This window comes from Microcebus murinus, chromosome 19 (assembly GCF_040939455.1).
Source record: "Microcebus murinus isolate Inina chromosome 19, M.murinus_Inina_mat1.0, whole genome shotgun sequence".
Classification (NCBI taxonomy): domain Eukaryota; kingdom Metazoa; phylum Chordata; class Mammalia; order Primates; family Cheirogaleidae; genus Microcebus; species Microcebus murinus.
The window spans coordinates 44,993,616-45,013,634 of NC_134122.1; the positions used below are offsets into that span (position 1 = coordinate 44,993,616).

The window sequence follows — 20,019 nt, forward strand, 5'->3', positions numbered from 1 at the left end:
CCCTGCATTAAGCAAGTCTCTTGGTGCCATTTTTCCAACAGCATGCACTCACTTCATGTCACTATGGTCTCATTTTGCTAATTCTCACAATATTTCACACTCATTATTGTATCTATTATGGCTATCCGTGATCAGTGCTCTTTGATGTTACAATAATAATTGTTTGGGGGCACTATGAACCACGCTCATATAAGACGTCCAACTTAATCCATAAATGTTTGTGTTCTGGCTGCTGCACTGACCAGCCGTCCTCTTCTCCCATCTCTCTCTCTCTCAGGCCTCCCCAATCCCTAAAACACAACAATATTGAAATTAAGCCAATTAATAACCCTACCATGGCCTCTGAATGTTCCAGTGAAAGGAAGAATTGCACATCTCTCACTTTAAATGAAAAGCTGGAAATAAGTTTAATGAAGAAGTCATATCAAAAGCTGAGATAGGCCCAAAGCTAGGCCGCTTATGCTAAACAGCCTAGTTGTGAATGCGAAGGAAAAGTTCTTGAAGGAAGTTAAAAGTGCTAATTTAGTGAATACAAAAATGATAAAGAAAGTGAAACAGCTTTATTGCAGATATGGAGAAACTTTGAGTAGTCTGGGTAGATCAAACCAGCGACAGCATTCGCCAGATCAAAGCCTAATCCAGAGCAAGGCCTGAACTCCCTTCAATTCTGTGAAGGCTAAGAGAGTTGAAGAAGCTGCAGAAGAAAAGTTTGAAGCTAGCAGAGGTTGGTTCATGAGATTTAAGGAAAGAAACCATCTCCATGACATAAAAGTACAAGGTGAAGCAGCAAGTTATTCAGAAGATCTAGCTAAGATAGTTGATGAAAGTGGCAACACTAAACAGATTTTCAGTGTAGAGTAAATGGCTTTCCATTGGAAGAAGATGCCATCCAGGACTTCGTAGCTAAAGAGGCGAAGGCAATGGCTGACTTCAAAGGACAGGCTGACTTTCTTGTTAGGAGCTAATGCCGCTGGTGACTTTAAGTTGTAGTCAGTGCTCATTGTCTATTTTGAAAATCCTAGGCCTTTTAAGAATTATGCTAAATCTACTGTCTGTGCTCTATAAATGCAACAATAAAGCCTAGATGACAGTACATCTGTTTATAGCCTGGTTTACTTAATATTTTAAGCACACTGTTGAGACCTACTGCTCAGAAAAAAGATTCATTTCAAAATATTACTGCTCATTGATAATGTAACTGGTCACCCAAGAGCTCTGATGGAGATGAATGTTGTTTCCGTGCCTTCTAACACAACATCATTCTGCAGCCCAGGGTCAGGGAATAATTTTGACTTTCAAGTCTCATTAAGAAATACATTTCATAAAGTTATAGCTGCTATAGATAGTGATTCCTCTCATGAATCTAAGTAAGGTAAATTGAAGACATCCTGAAAGGATCCTCCATTCTCGATGCCATTAAAGAACATTCATGATTCATGGGAGGAGGAGATCAAAATATCAACATTACCAGGAATTTGGAAGAAATTGATTCCAGCTCTCATAGATGACCTTGAAGCGTTCAAGACTTCAGTAGAGGAAGTAATTGCATATGTAGTGGAACTAGCAAGAGAACTTGAACTGGAAATAGAGCCTGAAGATGTGACTGAATTGTTGCACTCTCATGATCAAACTTGAACAGATGAAGAGTTGCATCTTACTGATGAGCAAAGAAAGTAGTTTTGAGATAGAATCTACTCCTGGTGTAGATGCTGTGAACATTGTTGAAATGACAACACAGATTTAGAATATTATGTAAACTTGGATGATAAAGCAGCAGCAGGATTTGAGAGAATTGACGCCAATTGTGATAGAAGCTCTATGGTGGATAAAAAGCTGTCCGACAGCATTGTATGCTACAGAGATCTTTCATGAAAGGAAGAGTCAACTGATACAAGAGCTTCATTTTTGTCTTGTTTTGAGGAATTGCCACAGCCACCCCAGCCTTCAGCAACCACCACCCTGATCAGTTAGCAGTCAACACAGAGGCAAGACCCTACACCAGTAAACAGATTATGACTCGCTAAAAGGCTCTGATGACCATTAGCATTTCTTTAATTAAAGTATACACTGTTCTCTTAGACACAATGGTATTGCAAACTTAATAGACTACAGTATAGTATAAATATAACTTTTATATGTATTGGGAAACTGGAAAATTCATGCTACTCACTTGATTGCAGTATTAGGTTTATCGCAATGGTGTGGAACTGAACCCACAGTATCACAGAGGTATGCCTGTATTCTAAATTCCCCTTAAAAATAGTTTAGAATATTTAGAAGTATTTTTATCAGATATTTGATTTATATTAAAATTGATTTTAGATATGCTCTCTAACAATAACTATAGAAAAAGGACAAATGTAGACTTTTTCCATTTAACAGACGCACACTGTTTATGTAAGAAAAAGTATGCTATATCATTAGAAATGTTAAAATTATACATCATACATCTAGTACTTTAAAAAATATGGATATAGCCGGGCGCGGTGGCTCACGTCTGTAATCCCAGCACTTTGGGAGGCTGAGGCGGGCGGATCGCTCGAGGTCAGGAGTTCGAAACCACCCTGAGCAAGAGTGAGACCCCGTCTCTACTATAAATAGAAAGAAATTAATTGGCCATCTGATATATATAGAAAAAATTAGCCAGGCATGGTGGCGCATGCCTGTAGTCCCAGCTACTCGGGAGGCTGAGGCAGGAGGATTGCTTGAGCCCAGGAGTTTGAGGTTGCTGTGAGCTAGGCTGACGCCACGGCACTCACTCTAGCCTGGGCAATTAAGCGAGACTCTGTCTCAAAAAAAAAAAAAAAAAAAATATGGATATAGTGAAAAAGATAATGAGGCATATTTCTATTTTAACTGGTGGTTCTTAGTATAACTCTGGTATGAGTGAGAAGGAAGCATTATGTGGCTGAGCATGGAAACAATTTGAAACTGTAATGGAGTGTTCACCTGAGTGAGGAAAATGTGTCTAAGACAAGGGCACACTAATCCAGTCTCTCCTTAGCACCTCAAAGGCTCACTGATAATTGTTTAGAGGCTTTTGGCCCATTATATTTTGGAGGGAAGACTTTCAAGAATCTGTTTTATTTTTTTAAAAAGTAGAAGTGGCAACAGACCCCATGAGCACTACTTAGTACAGGTTGGAAATGGTGACTGGTACCGCAGACTGGTGGGGTACTTCCATCTAGTGGTGGCACGTGTGAATTGCAGGAGCAGCAGACAGGCTGCCACCTTAGCTGAGAAACAAAGGGTGAAGTGACGGCAAATGTCAGGCACCTTAACGGGATGCAGGTGCACAGTTTTATTTTCCTTGTTAATATCTTCTGTAGATGAAAAGGACTTTTTGTATCATATTACAATATTTATTTTCCAAATTTTATGTATTCTTTTTTTTTTTTTTTTTTGAGACAGAGTCTCACTTTGTTGCCCAGGCTAGAGTGAGTGCCGTGGCGTCAGCCTAGCTCACAGCAACCTCAATCTCCGGGGCTCAGCGATCCTACTGCCTCAGCCTCCCGAGTAGCTGGGACTACAGGCATGCGCCACCATGCCCAGCTAATTTTTTTATATATATATATTTTTAGTTGGTCAATTAATTTCTTTCTATTTTTGGTAGAGACGGGGTCTCGCTCAGGCTGGTTTCGAACTCCTGACCTTGAGCAATCCGCCCGCCTCGGCCTCCCAAAGTGCTAGGATTACAGGCGTGAGCCACCGCGCCCGGCCATGTATTCTTAAATAGTAGTAGATGCCTTTGCTAAAGCATTTAGTGCAGCTTACATTTTTTTTTTTTTCTGAATTAGCAGCCTAAATTAAATGCTCACAATTATGGCTCTGTTCTAAGCTCTTGAGAAAGAAGATGATAAAATCAACATTTTCCATACCTTTCATTTTTATTCTCTTTAGTCTCTCATGTGGCAAAATATAAGAGTGCGTCTAGGGAGAGGCTTACAGACTTGGGCGTGAAGGGATGAAGGGAAACCAGGGGAGAGTGAAGGAAGGTGGGGTCTGGTGTGGCGGAGGTGAGAGGGAATGGAGAGGGGGATGGGAAGAATGGTGGCAGGCACAGAAGGCAGGGTTAGAGCTCACCCAAGCCCTTGTCCCCAGGCCCCAGGTTCCCCAGGGTCTTCTAGACAATTCATTATTCTGGACCTTCATGGTGTTGATCTCTACCTAGACTTCCCACTGTTTCCTTCATCTAGCTAATACCTACTTTGATTTCTAAAATTCATCTCAGACATTGCCCCTGGGATGCCTCTAACTGTCATTCAGTTTAGGCCTTCCATAACATGCTGTAATAAATGCTTCCATTGTAGCACTTGTCACACTATATTCTAATTCAGGGTTCTAACACTTTCTCAACTCAGATGTGCCTAGAAACTCATCCTCTTTCCTGCTCAAGGGTAGAGCCGGGGCCTCAGTTCTAAGATTGCTCGCCAAGGCTGTGAGCACCCTCCTTTGTGTATCCCAGCACTGTGAATATCATTTTCTAAGTGCGAAAAAAAGTTAAGAAGTGCTCCTCTAATTAATAGCATATTTGTTGGGGAAACCCCAACAAGATGTCTTTGAAGGCAGGCTAATAAGTTGGAGGTTGAACTTGTCTCCCAGGCCCCTGGCTCACTATTCTCAGTGCTCTTCTTACCTCCCTGACCAGTGGTTGTCACTCTTCTGCTCATTTCTCCCCTGAACGATCCCTAAACACAGGAATGCTCCAGCGTCAGCCCTTGGACCTCTTCTGTGTCTCCTCACCGTCTAGGTGTCTAGATTAGAGCTTCTCAAACTTTAGCATGCCTTCTCATCACCAGGGGACCTTGTTAAAAGTTAGATTTGATAAGGTAGGTCTGGACTTGCGGTTCTGCACCGCAAGTCAGGTAGTGCTGGTGCTGCGTACACCTCAGGTAACTAGGCCTGGGACAGGCTTAAGTCATCTCATCCCATTTCATGACTTTAGTATCATCTACTAAACATCATACTAACAGGTCCCAAATTTTATATCCAGTGTGGATCTCTCCCCTAAATTCCAGACTTATATATCCAGTTGACAACCTGAGAGCTCCATTTGGTTAGTTAAAGAAACCTCAAACTTAATATTTTGAAAATTGAACTAGTTGCCACCGTCTTGTGAATACTGTCCCTGTTTCAATAAATGGAAACTTCATTTTTCTTGCTGCTCAGACCAAAACCCTTGAGTCATCTTGACTCATCTCTTTTCTCCTAACCCACTTGTAATCCACCAGTTCTACTTTCACAGTATTTCCAGGATCTGACCACCTCTCGCTGCCTACGCTGCTTCCACGTGGAGCCAAACCGTTATCATATGTTGCCTGGATTTTGCAGAAGCCTAACGAGTCTCTGCTTCTACCCTGGGCTTCTTCCAGGCCAGAGTGAAACTGTTAAATCTAAGTCAGATTTCTTACTCTGCTGTTCAAATCCTCCAGTGACTTCTCTTTTTCACTCTCAGTGAAACCCAGATCCCACCCCCCACCAGTGGTCTGCAAGGCCCTCCATCAGTGGGTGTGACCTGGGAGCTGCCAGAGCCCCACCCCATGCCAAATAAATCGCAGTCTCTGGGGAGTGGAGTGCAAGCTTCAGTTTGTTTGATTTAGGGAAAAGGTCCTCTGACGATGTTATGTGCAGTCTGCAGGTTCTGGCCTTCTCCTAGCTCATCTACCTGCACCTTTCTCCTTCCCCATTTCTGTTCGAGCCACAACGACCTCCTTGCTCTTCCTTAAATAAGGCAAGCTTGCATTTAAGACGTTCCTGAAGGAAACACCACTGAAAACAAGAAAAAGCAGTGAGAACAAGATGATTCTTGCCATTGTAGTGATGATATGTAACTGAATTTTAAAAATATATACAACATTGAAAACATCAGCTTTGAAATACATGCCTTTTTTCTTAATTTAAAAACAATATGCAATTTCCCCTAGTTTTATATACAACAGCCTATGCTTAGTCATTGTTTAACAAAAGATCCAGTTACTAGACTTTCTTCAGTATGTTTGTTTTTTTTTAAAAAAAGTGTGTGGTGCCACCTCACTCTTATAACTTGCATGGTTATGTCATCAACCCCTCTAGCGTTCCAGGTTAGTTAGCTAACAAGCTGACTGTGATTGTCATTGATTGGAAATTGTCGTACTTTTTACTGAACATTCCGTATGTGCTAATTTACTTTTTAGAAAAAACACAAACTCCCTTTTAAAAGTTATATGAGAACAGCCTAAAAACCCAAACAGTGTAAATGGTCATAGAGTGAGAAGCAATTCTCCTTCCTGCCCCAGGGTCCAGCACCCACTGTCACCAGCTGACATTATGTCATGTAGTCCTTTTTAAGCATTCTTTTTTAAAATTTATTTAAACATTTTTGCCTATTTTAAGAATTGCTGACATAATGAAATAAGTGAAAAATGCAAGCTGTAAGTTTCTAAATATCTTTTAACAAATACTCTTGATAGAATTAAATCGTAAAAATGACTGACATTAGGGGTACTCTCCAAAATGTTATAGAAGAGGAGTAGTACACAGAACATTTTCCCGGTTAGACATCCTGTTTCCTCTGAGTTCTAGGAAGCTCGACTCCAGGAACTGAAGTTCCTCTGGCATTATTCTGTTGTCTGAGAGTGTGCCCCAACTTGTGTCCTCCCTCTTGTGCGTGCCCTCCCAGAGTCAGCCTGTCCTTTGAGTCTTGCTCCGGACCTGACCTCTTCCTGATCATCCTCCTCATTGGCTTCCAAGTTCAACAGGTAGTTTTTGAGGAAACTATCTCAGCATTTTTTATTGTCCTAAATAGAGCAGATAATGGATTTCGGTGTCCTGAATCAGATCCCAACTCTGCTGCTACTTAGTTGTGTGGCTGGACAAGTTGCTTAACTTCTCTGGGCCTTTCCTCATTCAGATGGGACCCAGGGTAGCGCTTCCACCCCAGAGTGACTCTGAGGGTGCACTGAGATTACTATGCAAAAAGCTTAGCACTGTGTCTATGGACAGATGCATCAATAAACAAAATGTGCTATATCCATGCAATGGAATATTATGCAGCCTTTAAAAAGACTGAAATTCTGACAAACACTAAAATGTGATTGAACCTTGAAGAATTGTGCTAAGTGAAATAAGCCAAAAGGGCAAATCCCAGATGGTTCCAGGCATACGAAATATCTAGATTAGGTCAATTCATATGGTCAGAAAGTAGAGTAGAGGTTACTAGGGGTTGGCATAGGGGGGTGGGAGGGAAGAAGGGGAAGTTACTGCTAAATGGTCATAGTGTTTCTGTTTGGGGTGGTAAAATAATTTGGGACATAAATAGTGGTAATGGTTGCACAATGATGAAATTATAATTAAGCCACTGAATTGGCTTAATTAGAAATGGTTAAAATGGGAAATAATAGACATATTTTACCATAGTTTAAAAAAATAACAATATACCACAAGCCATTGAATTGTATACTTTAAATGGGTGAATTGGATAGTATATGAATTATGTCTTAGTAAAGTAAAACTTAACATAGTGCCTGGCCTATTAGTAAGTACCTAATAAATGGTGATTGTAGTGGTAGTAATTGTTGATAGTGAGCAATTCAGTGTGATTCCAGTTTACCTAACAATGTTCATTTCGGCTTTGTCTCTAATGAGTTTTCATTAATTGTCTCACATCTCATTTCTGTGCCCCAGAGTTATTGATTTAGGAGTCATGACCCCCTGCGATAAGATACTGCAAGCCGCTATTGACCACAAAGCAGGTACTGTGCAGCTGCACTTTGGGCACTTGCGTAAATGTCGTTTCCCACAGTGTCTGTCAGTGAATAGCAGCGCCCCAGCCCACGTGGGGTCTGCGGGACCTTCAGACAAGCAGGTGCCAGCTCCTGCGTGGGGCCGCTTTTGTTGGCGTTTATAATAGGGATGAGAGAGGTGAATAAAACCATGGAACTCCTTTGGAGCTCTGGAGCTGGGGAATGGGGTCGGGCTTCTTAGAAGAGGACAATTGTATTCGAATTTTTTTCTGTGTGGAGTCGTTTTTATGTTTCTTCCAACACTGACATGTTTGAGTCTGGGAAATCACGAACTAAAGATAACTTCTTTCTTTTTAATCTTTTTTTAATTTCAGGGTATTATGAGGGTACAAACATTTTTTTTTCCTATAAGGAAGTGAAAGTAGATAGGGTCCAAACATTTTGGCTATGTTTTATATCTTTGCCTTTCCCTAGCAAGGGTTAGAGGCATGCCCTTCCCCTCTACAATGCTCACCGTGTCCTTAAGTTGTGAGTTTACCCTCCCAACCCCCTAATCCCTGGAGAACATTACTACCATGTGAGCACCATAGTGTTAATCATACAGTACCAATTTGATGGTGAGTACAAATGGAGCCCATTCTTCCGATCTTGTGTCACCTCACTTCGGATAATGGGCTCAAGCTCAATCCAGGAAAATATAAGAAGTGCTAGATCACTGTCGTTTCTTATAATTGAGTAATATTCCATTGTATACACATACCAAATTTTAATAATCCACTCATGAATTGACAGGCACTTGGGTTGTTTCCACATCCTTGCAATAGTGAATTGTGCTGCCATAAACATTCGGGTACAGATGTCTTTATTGCAGAATGTCTTTTGCTCTTTTGGGGTAGGTGCCTAATAGTGCTATTGCTGGATCAAATGATATTTCTATTTTTAGCTCTTTGAGGTATCTCCAAATTCTTTTCCAGAGAGGTTGCACTAATTTGCAGTCCCACCAACAGTGTAAGAGTGTTCCTGTCTCTCCATATCCTCACCAGCATTTGTTGTTTTGGGGTTTTTTGATAAAGGCCAATCTCACTGGGGTTAGGTGATATCAGAACATTTGGGCCCTTGGCGCCAAAGATAACTTCTGTTGCATGGCTTTCTAAGACCATGGCAAGTGCTTTATGATAACTTTAAGTTCTAAATCTTATTTACTACCAAAAGCAAACAATAAATTGAAATCCCCTAGTCAGAAAGAATGTCTTGGAATTAGAATTTGGGAATTCATATTAGGTCTTTTGATCTTTATTACAAAATTTTAAAAATGAGTCTTCATCCTTTTCCTCTCTCTCTCATCCTCCTTCTCACTGCCCTTTTTTTTCTTTCTCAAAAATACTAGATATAATTGGCCTGTCAGGACTCATCACTCCTTCCCTGGATGAAATGATTTTTGTCGCCAAGGAAATGGAGAGGTTAGCTATAAAGATCCCATTGTTGATTGGAGGAGCGACTACTTCAAGGTAAGTCAGACTAATAAGCTTTGTGCTCACTCTAAATTCTCTTAAATACTGGTGTTTAAAAACAGTGGCAAAACCTGTTTTGCTTTGTTTCCATTATGCTTAGTACATTGGCTCCTTCTTATATAAACACATAAACTTTCTAGTCTTCACTTGGGCAAGAGCCAGAGCGCTTTTGGAGCACACCATAGGAACCTTCTTTGTGATTCCTACCCCTCACCTTTCCTTGGGTTCCTTTTGCTTACAGCAATCTTTTCCTTCATGCTCTCACCTTCTGTTCAGTTCCAGTGAATTCTAATGAACTCTTACCTCTTTTTGAAATCAAACCGAGTAGAGAAGCTATGTTTTTTGGCACAAAGACATTGCTTGAACTTTTGCCCAATCTTTATCCTGAAGCAGGTGTCTGATTGTTAATGGCAGGTTCCATTGAAGAAATGTCAGCCTTGTAATAGTTTAGAGATAGAGAGCCCATCTAGCTAGAATGAACTAAACTGTCACTTTGGGGGAATTGTTTCTGAAAGGGGAACTTTTGGAGAACCTTTGGGTTGAAGATGTAAAGAGGTAGAAGATGTAGAGAGGATATTAGATGTAAGGAGGAGGAAGTTCAAATTTGTTCACATGACCATTCGGTTTGCCAGATTTTCCCTGGGATCATGATCATAGTGATATTTAGTGAGAGATACATAAATTATGGGTACTAGACTATTAATGCACCCCACAGTTCACTTTGGCAGGGAATAATATCAAGCAGGAGTGTTGAACTCAGTTGTCCCATAGCATCTAGTTTATTTTTCTGATGCAAAAATATAATAGACGTCTGGTATTCTAGAGTTTCTTTTGCACTGGAAACAACTATATGTTAAGCCATTTGTATTAGTCTGCATTGCCCAGAGAAACAGAATCAATAGGATGTGTTTATATATAGAAAGAAATTTGTTTGAAGGCATTGGCTCACTCTTGTGATTGTGGGTCTGGCAAGTCTGAAATCCATAGGCAGGAAACCCAGGTAAGAGCTGATTTCTTGAGTCTGAAGACAGCCTGGAGGTGGAATTTCTTCTGCATTGCAGGGGTGGGGAGTAGACGGGAGACCTTAGTCTTTTTTCTTAAGGCCTTCGGCTGATGGGCTTGAGGCCCACCCACACTGTGGGGGGAAATCTGCTCTACTCAACGTCTAGTAATTAAAATGTTAATCACATCTTTAAAAAATACCTTCACAGTAACATTTAGACTGTAGTTGATCAAAAACTGGATACCATGGCCTAGCCAAGCTTATACAAAAATTAGCCATCATACCATTTATAATCTGGATGGATCATTTCCACAAGTAGCCACCGTGTTGTGTGTCTTTTGTCCATTAACTGCTCTTCCTACTTGAAGGGCTCTATAGTTTAACTATCATTGCTGGGTTTGCTTTTCTACAGAGGACTTATCTGCTAGGATATGTGGCAGAGTTGTTCCCAAGGGATGTGACCAGCCCTTGATACCTGAGGCTTTGATGACCGTGGTGTAGGGTAACTGATGAGAACGGCAGGAGGATGTCTGGACTACTGTCAGAACGAAAGATGTTTTAAAATCACTGTTGTCAAATAGAATAAATAATATTTAAACTCAAAATACATTGTGAGTTATGTAAATGTGATGCTGGCTTCAAAGTAAGGATCTTTTCATATGGTAGCACACCCCACTCAGAAATTCAAGATAAGAAATTTGCTACTTCTGCAAATTGGAACTTCACCAAATAGTCCATTCTATTATATATTTTACCGTATAAGAGCTACCAGATCAAAGAAAAAATAATTCAGAAGCAACATGACTAGCCTTTCGAGATATATCATTGACAAGATTAGCCTATTAATGACTCTTATCAGTTATAACCTGATATATCAAATTAGAATTACTGAGATAGAAAATCACCTCCATCTCTTTAGTTATTACAAAATACCTGTTCTCCTTGTCTGGGAAACTGTAAATGGGTTTGGCCTGAAGGCAGAAAGTGGGGTCTCATGACCTCTTCCAACTCTCCAGTGGCTTTCTTTCTCTGCGAGCTCTGCCCTTTCTGGTTCTCTTCTCTTCCCTGCCTGCTGTAGTTTCTGGAAAATGACCTCGGAAAATAAAAGCTAGTAGGTAACAGTTCTTCCCAGGAACCATTCCCTTCTGCACTGTGGCGCTGGAGCAGCCTTTGAAAAGCAGATTCTCAGGCAGCCTCCAAGAAGTTCAGAGTGTACTTCCCCAGCTGTGACGCCTTTCCAGGTGGGGACAGTGGATGAGGTCTCAGACCTAGAGTCTTGCCTTACCAAGTTCCTTATTTAAGTAAGCACTTACAGAAAGGTAACAGTCATACAGAAAAGTAAGTGCACAAGTCTTATAGATGTACGCCTCAGTGGGGCTTTACAAAAGAGAACCCTCCCACGTAACCACCCCCAGATCAAGAAGTAGAACATTAGTGGCACCCTAGAAACCTCACCAGGTTCCCCCACTCCGTCATTTTTTCCAAAAAGTGACCACTATTCTTTCTTCTGTCACCATAGGTTGGTGTTGCCTGCATTTCACCTTTATAAATAGATGGAGTCATATTGTATGTATTCTGTGTCTGGCTTCTTTTGCTCAACATCTTGTCTGTGAGATCCAACCTTGTTACCACAGTTGTAATTGGGTTTTTTTTCATTTCAGTGTAGGATTCCACTATATAATGTACTGTGACTTTTGCATACTTTTGCTGTTGTTGGTGGACATTTTGGTTTTTCTAGTTTGAGCCTATCTCAAACAATGCTGCTATGAACATTTGCGGGTATGAGTTTTGATGCATATGTGTGTGTGTTTCTGCCTGTAAGCAGAATTGCCAGATCATAGGAGATCATATTCATTAGCTGTTGCCAGGTAGTCAGTCTTCCAAAGTGATTGTAACAGTTTACATCCTCACTAGCAAGTGTGTAAGTTCCAATTATTCCACATTCTTTTCAATTTTATCCATTTTAGTGGATGTAGTAGCATCTTGATATGGTTTTCATTTGCATTTCTCTGCTGATTAATGATGTTGAGCACCTTTTCATAGGAATATTGACCATTTGGATATACTTTTTATGTCTTTTTTTAAAAATTGGGCATTATGCCTTATTCTTATTGATTTGTACACATCCTTCCATTTATATTGGATACAAGCCCTTTATTAAAAATATATATCGCAAATATATTTTTCTAGTCTGGCTTGCGTTTTGCTGTCTTAGTTAGTGTCTTTGGATAACAAAAGCTCTTATTTTTATGAAGTCTGATTTATCAGTCTCTTCATTTATGGTTAATGCCTTTTGCATCTAGATGAAAAAATCATCCAGTCCTAAGAGTGCCAGCTTTGGTAGGAAGCATTCAGGAGTTTAAAAGTCTCAGAAGCCCCTCCGAGAACCCTTAGTATCACTTCCTTTGTACCTGTTAAGGACTCGGCAGTGGCCCTGTGCTTCCCTTTGCTGTGTTCGAACAGATGATAGTTAACTCAGACTTCCACACTTTCATGAAAACAGATCTCCCAGGGCATATAACCTTAATGCTTTTCCGGACATCAGTGGCCTGTCATAGCATCAATAGAATTAGAACGGTACCTCTAAGACACTTGAAATGAGGGTTAAGGATGTCCAGTGGGTGGATCCCTGGAAAGGTTGAAAGGTTTACAGATTTGGGGTTAACTATGGGTGGAAATATGCTTGGAGTGTCCTTTTTTAACGTTTAGCTATAGAAAACTGAAAACTTTCCTATCTATAGTATGGATAATTTTGGTATTAGAAACTAGAGATGACGTTTTTGTTTTGTTTTGTTTTGAGACAGAGTCTCACTTTGTTGCCCAGGCTAGAGTGAGTGCCATGGCATCAGCCTAGCTCACAGCAACTTCAGACTCCTGGGCTCAAGCAATCCTACTGCCTCAGCCTCCCGAGTAGTTGGGACTACAGGCATATGCGGCACCATGCCTGGCTAATTTTTTCTATATATTTAGTTGGCCAATTAATTTCTTTCTATTTTTAGTAGAGACGGGGTCTCGGGTCTCGCTCTTGCTCAGGCTGGTTTTGAACTCCTGACCTAGAGCAGTCGTCTGCCTCGGACCTCCCAGAGTGCTAGGATTACAGGCGTGAGCCATGGCGCCTGGCCCAAGAGATGACTTTAATGGAAATCTGGTCTTGTTCACTGTAGAACTTTTCAAGAGCCTAAGATCTAGCAGTCAGCCTTCAATTTTTTCCTGATTTATAGCCAATAATTGCAAAATGTCTTTTTTAGTGTTTTTTTTTAAATTTGTGTGTGTGTGTTTTAAATAACTTAGAGACTTTATCAGGAAGTCACATCGATCAAAGGTTGAGTTAATATTCTGATTATTTTTTTAATTTTTAGGAAGTAAGGTACTGAATCACCTAAGCAATTTTATTTTCCTCTTTGCATTGACTGCAGGAAACTTAGAGTTCAGGCCTGTATATGGGATTTCATGGAATGAATTTTTTTTTTTTTTTTTTTTTTTTTTATTTTTTATTTTTTTTTTTTTTTGAGACAGAGTCTCGCTTTGTTGCCCGGGCTAGAGTGAGTGCCGTGGCATCAGCCTAGCTCACAGCAACCTCAAACTCCTGGGCTCGAGTGATCCTTCTGCCTCAGCCTCCCAGGTAGCTGGGACTACAGGCATGTGCCACCATGCCCGGCTAATTTTTTATATATATATATCAGTTGGCCAATTAATTTATTTCTATTTATAGTAGAGACGGGGTCTCGCTCAGGCTGGTTTTGAACTCCTGACCTTGAGCAATCCGCCCGCCTCGGCCTCCCAAGAGCTAGGATTACAGGCGTGAGCCACAGCGCCCGGCCCATGGAATGAATTTTATGTGCTAATCTCACTCCTGATTCTGTCTTTATTTCCCTGTCTCTATTTTCCCTTTCTCTCCTTTTTCTCACTGAATTTTAAGTGTTGGTCATGCTGTATTTATGTAAAAGACTATAAATTAATTCTGGAATAGGGTATGATGTGAAATTAATGCTTAGAGTACCCCTTCTTATTTATAATGTTAAAAAGATCTACTGAAGTTAACACCACTGTGCCCATTTGGCATGTGTGGGGGGTGACTAATTAAGTTCTAAGTGTCCATGAGACACTTAGACAGGATTTGAGATTTGGTCTCAGTTTCTAGCCCTTTGCTCTTGGTAGGAAGGGGAGGACAGATTCTGATATTTTGCATCCTTTTTAGACTTCAAAAAAAGTCTTCCAGCACAAGAAGTTTGCATAAATGGAAGCTTAGAAGAAAGAAAGTGGAATCAAATTATATTATAAGGAAACCAAATGTCAAATTATTTTTATAAGGAAACCGGAAGTACTTTCAGTGACTAAGCAAACTCAAATTACACGCCTCTGGTCATCTAGCCTTGTCAGTTTTTATGTTAGAAAGCGACACTTTGCTTCTGTTTATTTTGTAATAGTGGAATCCATCCATTTCTCCTCACTGTGCCCTAGTCCAGAAGACCATCAAAGATAGAATTGGCCAGAATTGACTGTGAATCCATGAATCCTTAATCAATATTGTGTTGATATTTAAAATTGCACTGGTTCTCTGTAAGAGAAAGGTCATACAAGTGTCACCAGGCTTATAATAATGCTTCTTTTAAGAATATATATTTTACACAGAATATATATGTTGAGGTGCGTGCATGCACGCAAGGAGCTCACCATTTAAAGAAGAAAAAGCAAGCTTGGTTTGAGTTGTGTTCTGTTTTGAAACTGGGAGCAGCTTCTTCTTTCTAACTTTTCCTACTGTTTGAAAATCCAAGCTATCTTCCCATCTTTGGTCCCTGAGTGAACCCTGGGCACAAAACAAGTCCTCAGGAGGCCGTGGAGTTCATTTGACTGCCCCAGGGCCAGGCCTTGCTCCCCCTGCTGCCCTGTCCCGTGGCCTCCCAGCGCAGAAGGTGTCTCTGGCTCTGGCCAGCTCATGCCCGAGTGTCTGTGTCACAGTTCTCGTGGCTTAAGGCGTTAGTCCTGGGCTTCCTGTTTACAAATGGAGATACTTCTAGAAAGGTGGGACAGGTGAAGTGTTATTGGTCTTGTCCATCTCATTATGAGTGAGTTTTTAGAGCTTTTCCCGAGAAGGGAAAACTCTATTAAAAACACATGCATATATTACACCTTTAATAGCCTCCTCGTTTCTAAAAGTTAGCTCTGGAATCCACACTTACTAGAACTTGTCAGACGTCTCAGAGGAATGTACAGTAAAATCGAGTCTCTCCCTTCCCACCTTCAATTCACTTCTAATCCCCATATAACCAGTGTGGACACTTTGATGTATAGCCCTCCGTGTTTTTTTAAATATCTAGAAACTTAGATATGAGTTTGGTTGGTTGGGGCAGGTTGAGAATGGTGGTGTTTGTTTTCTTAAAAATGAGATTGCGGCCAGGAGCAGTGGCTCATGCCTGTAATCTTAGCACTCCGGGAGGCCGAGACGGGCGGATTGCTCAAGGTCAGGAGTTCGATACCAGCTTGAGCATGAGTGAGACCCCATCTCTACTATAAATAGAAAGAAATTAATTGGCCAACTAATATATATAGAAAAAATTAGCCAAGCATGGTGGTGCATGCCTGTAGTCCCAGCTACTTGGGAGACTGAGGCAGTAGGATGGCTTGAGCCCAGGATTTTGAGGTTGCTGTGAGCTAGGCTGATGCCATGGCATTCACTCTTAGCCTGGGCAACAAAACGAGACTCTGTCTCCAAAAAAAAAAAAAAAAAAAAAATGAAATTACATTAAAAATAACGTTCTGCTACTTTCTTTCTCATGTAATAGCATGTTCTGGATAACATTCCAAACAAAAATACATTTTAGTTGAGGGGAAAGAATATGAAAGCACTTGACTTGGAGAAGAGTGCTGCTACTTTAGGGGAAAAGGAAAAAGCACTGCCCATTTTGTGGGGTCTGTCACCTGGCCCCCTCTAAGTGGGATCGGGGCCAGTCCACACTGCTCCCCGTCTCCAGGGCCCTGGTTTGCTGCTGCAAGGGAGACCACGCATGTTTTCAGTCCTCACTTTAATTTGTTATGTTCTATCATAAATGGTAGATAATGTAGCCTTCCCCATTGCTGTAAACATCCAGTAATCAAAAGGCAATTTGTTTTACACTTTAGTTAATTGGGTAATTTTAAGGATTAAAGGGTACTTCTTCTTCCTAGTACCAACATTTTCAAGTTTGGCAGTAGAGGTTGAGATTTGGAGCTGAGCCAATCTTAGCATAAAACATTTTTCTTGCTTTTGCCTGTGTTATTTTGTGTTGAATTTCGGGTTTAGGGTTCCTTACTGTGAGTACAGTGTGGGATTGGGGCCGAGGAATGTTGGTGTCTCCCATGAACAGGGGAGCAGCAGCGAGACAGCTGTGTCCTGTGTCCTCTGCCTGGTTCCTCAAGGGCCCTGGCTGGTATCCCAGCTCGTTTGGAGGAAGAAACTCAACTTGACCGTAATGGCAGCGGAGTGCAATTTACTGGGACTGGGTTCCATCCCTTAGGTCAGACAGGCTGCTAACGTGCACGAGGCTGTGGTCTCAGTCCCTTCTTGGCAGAGCTGGGGACAAGGTCTTTCTCATTTTGTCACAGACTTCTGTACAGCCTGGGCAGCCTAAGATTTTCCCCATCTTAGGATGGTGGAAAATGTCATTGATGTTTTACAAGGGAAATTTGAAGTTCAATATTTGTAAGTGAGTACCTTGAAATCTTTCTCTGGAAAGCACTGTGGAAACACATTATCTCTTAATGGCTCTGAGCAAGAGTTGTGCAGGGACTGGCGGCACTGATGGATCTGATTTTCTCTCTGACCCCTGTTTGCAGAACCCACACCGCTGTTAAAATAGCTCCGAGATACAGTGCGCCTGTAATCCACGTCCTGGACGCATCCAAGAGTGTGGTGGTGGTAAGTGTGGGCCCCACTTACGTCTTATTTCAGATGTGTTGTAAAGGGGGAACAGGGAGAGCATTAACTGTTCAGGGTGTCACTCATGATCTATTTATTTGTATTCATTTCTATTAAAGAAAGGTAAAAGAGCAGCGTATGGTTTGTCCTTATAGTGTCTGCCTTTCTGGAAGGAGGTCCAGGTGACCATGCCCTGTACTTTCTTTTTTTTTTTTTGAGACAGAGTCTCACTCTGTCACCCAGGCTAGAGCGCAGTGGCACCATCATAGCTCACAGCAATCTCAAACTCCTGGGCTCAAGCGACCCCCCTTCCTCAGCCTCCTAAGTAGCTGGGACTATAGGTGCGTGCCACCACACTGGCTAATTTTTCTATTTTTTGTAGAAAGGGGGTCTCTCACTCTTGCTCAGGCTGATCTTGAACTCCTGACCTCAGGGGATCCTGCCAGAAAGCTAGGATTATAGGCATGAGCCAGCACACCTGGCTTCATGTCCTGTGCTGTCAGAGACCACTGCAGAGGTGAGGAGCAGACACGCGGATGACGCCAGGACACCTTTGACGTAGACGCCAACCCAGGGGGAGACTTCACCCATTTAACAAATAGGAATAGACACTCTCTTGACCACCACTGACACTGCCCAAAGACAGAACATTCACTGGCTATTTAAAACCCAGAGTAATAGACTCTGTTTCTCCATGACTATAATAAATAACTTGCCCAAGTGTCTTTCCCTGCTTGTCTCCTTCAGAGAAGCCTAATATCCTGTCTCATTATAGGTTTCATTGTTTTTCCTGAATAATAGGCTCTAACTGGGAGGCGTCTGGGGGACCCTGTGGTCCAGTGGTTTCCCAGCTGGTTTTAGCTGGAAACCCTCATCTATAAATGTCGTCTCTTGGAGACTCAGTGTGTACAGAGAAGAGCCAAGCAGCCCCCTGCCAGCCTCATCCCGTGCTCAGCAGTCACTGAAAGAGCAAGTTGGAAAACCACGGCTCTAGTCCAGCCTTTGCATTTTGCAGGCAAGCAAGTTACTGCGGAGGCTGGGCGATCCGGGAGACTTCCAGTGACATTGCACCGCCTGGGCTAGGGCGTGCCCACATGTCCAGAGCTGCTTCCAAAGGAATTCTTTCAGATATGTGGGTTTATTTACATGAAAGTTAATCAGTAATCGCTAACTTACAGTGTGCCAGGTGCTGTGCTTTAAGTGGATTATTTTATTTAATCCTCATGATAACCTCACAAGGTAGATATTTTTATTATCCCCATTTTAGAGTTCAGGAAACGGGAACCAGAGAAGCTAGTCGCTCTCCCAAGGCCACACATCCATGAAGGGGCAGGCATGGGATTTGAATGCAAGTGATCTTACTCTATGCTAAATTAAACTTGTGTCTCCCATTCGTATTTAACAATTCTCCTTTATTAAAAAGGATAAAATGAAATCGGGGTGGGATCATAAAATTGCAGTTTTTTAATAAGCCACATTTCTATATTTTTGGATTCATATGTGCTTCATAGGAGCATATGTCAGGTCCATGGTTGAGTGGCCAATGGGCCTCTTTTTTTAATACTTGCTGCTATTTTCAAGTGCTAATGAATGGCCCAGAACATTTTCCATTTTGGAGACAAGGCTGTTATACCCATGTAGGTGCACAGTGCTAGCATTTCCTCTATAGGTAGGGGAAGGAATTGGCCCTTGATTCCATGTTTGGAGAACAGGCTCCTTCACCATCTGGCAGAGTTGGAGCAGCAGGGGCCTCGCTGAAGACCAGGCAGGGGCCAAGGCGTGGGCATCTGTGCTCTTCCAGTTTGGTTTAGCCAGGCAGCCAGCAGGAGCTAGCTCTTCTCCTATACAAAGAAATGGCCACTTTTTGAAATTACTCAAACACAAGTCAGATGACAGATCATTCAGGTAACTGCTAGTGACACTTCTCAGGAGCCAGCGGTATAATTTGTTTCGGGTGGTTATTAGCTCCTTGGCTTGGAGTCTTTTGATCTAACTGCAATGAACGTGGAACAGGACCACGATTTAGCAACTGTCTCATGTGTTTGAAAGATTCTGAAAGATGTAGCAAGAACTGTACGTAATGATTGGAGATTTAGACCTGAGGATTCACCTTGCTCTCTCTCCTTCTTTAAGAAAAGGACATGGTCCTGACATTTAATTCTTTTTAAATTTTAAAATGTCTTTTCAACTTATTCCCTCTCATGGGATGGCTATTGCTGTAAAAAATTTTTTTAAATGAAGGAAAATAAAAACCATAATATGTTTCAGTGGTTGGCATGAAAACACATGATGGATATTGATTTTTTGGTGGAAGGATTGTGTAGATTAGTTGGCCGTGAACTTGTTTCCATCAAGACTGAGCAAGAAGGGGGCTTTGGGAGCAGGGGGTCCTTGAGGGTGTGGAAGGTACCAGTGAGCTGTGGTGCTTCCTTCTATCTACCCAATATAGTACCAGGGTCAGGGTGTTGTGAATTCCTTGGATAGGAAACACGTCTGGGTTTTTCTTTCTCAGAGTGTATGACCTAGCAGAATATAACAGTGTTTTGAAACATTGTTTGCATATATTTTGGGGAGTTCAAGAGTAGGCATAAACCTTGTTTCCATTGAGTTGTGCTCGGTTTCCTAAATGAGGACTGTATTGAGGTGAGTTTAATGCAAGGCTGGGAAATACTTCGGGCTGTAAATGCCATCTGGGAGCCTATTTTTAGGCCTGCCACAGTGGCCTTCTCTGATTATATGCCTTAATGAAGTGATTTTGCTTTTAATACTAACTCATAGGCGATTGGATTGTTATTAGGGGTACTTGGAAAACTCGCATAGGACTATAGACTTTTTTTTATTTTTCTTTTTTAAGAGAGACAGACTCTTGCACTCCAGACACCCAGGCTG

At 41.5% G+C, this 20,019-nt stretch overlaps 1 protein-coding gene across 2 annotated transcripts in view; it reads left to right on the forward strand.

Annotated features, from left to right (window-relative positions):
• MTR (5-methyltetrahydrofolate-homocysteine methyltransferase) overlaps positions 1-20,019 on the forward strand; it is a 100,762-nt gene that overhangs the window by 64,145 nt on the left and 16,598 nt on the right. For both annotated transcript variants that reach the window (XM_075995500.1, XM_075995499.1), the window contains exons 23-25: positions 7,663-7,730; positions 9,109-9,229; positions 17,049-17,130. In XM_075995500.1, the coding sequence (XP_075851615.1) occupies positions 7,663-7,730; positions 9,109-9,229; positions 17,049-17,130 (271 nt within the window). The remainder of the gene's footprint in view (positions 1-7,662; positions 7,731-9,108; positions 9,230-17,048; positions 17,131-20,019) is intronic.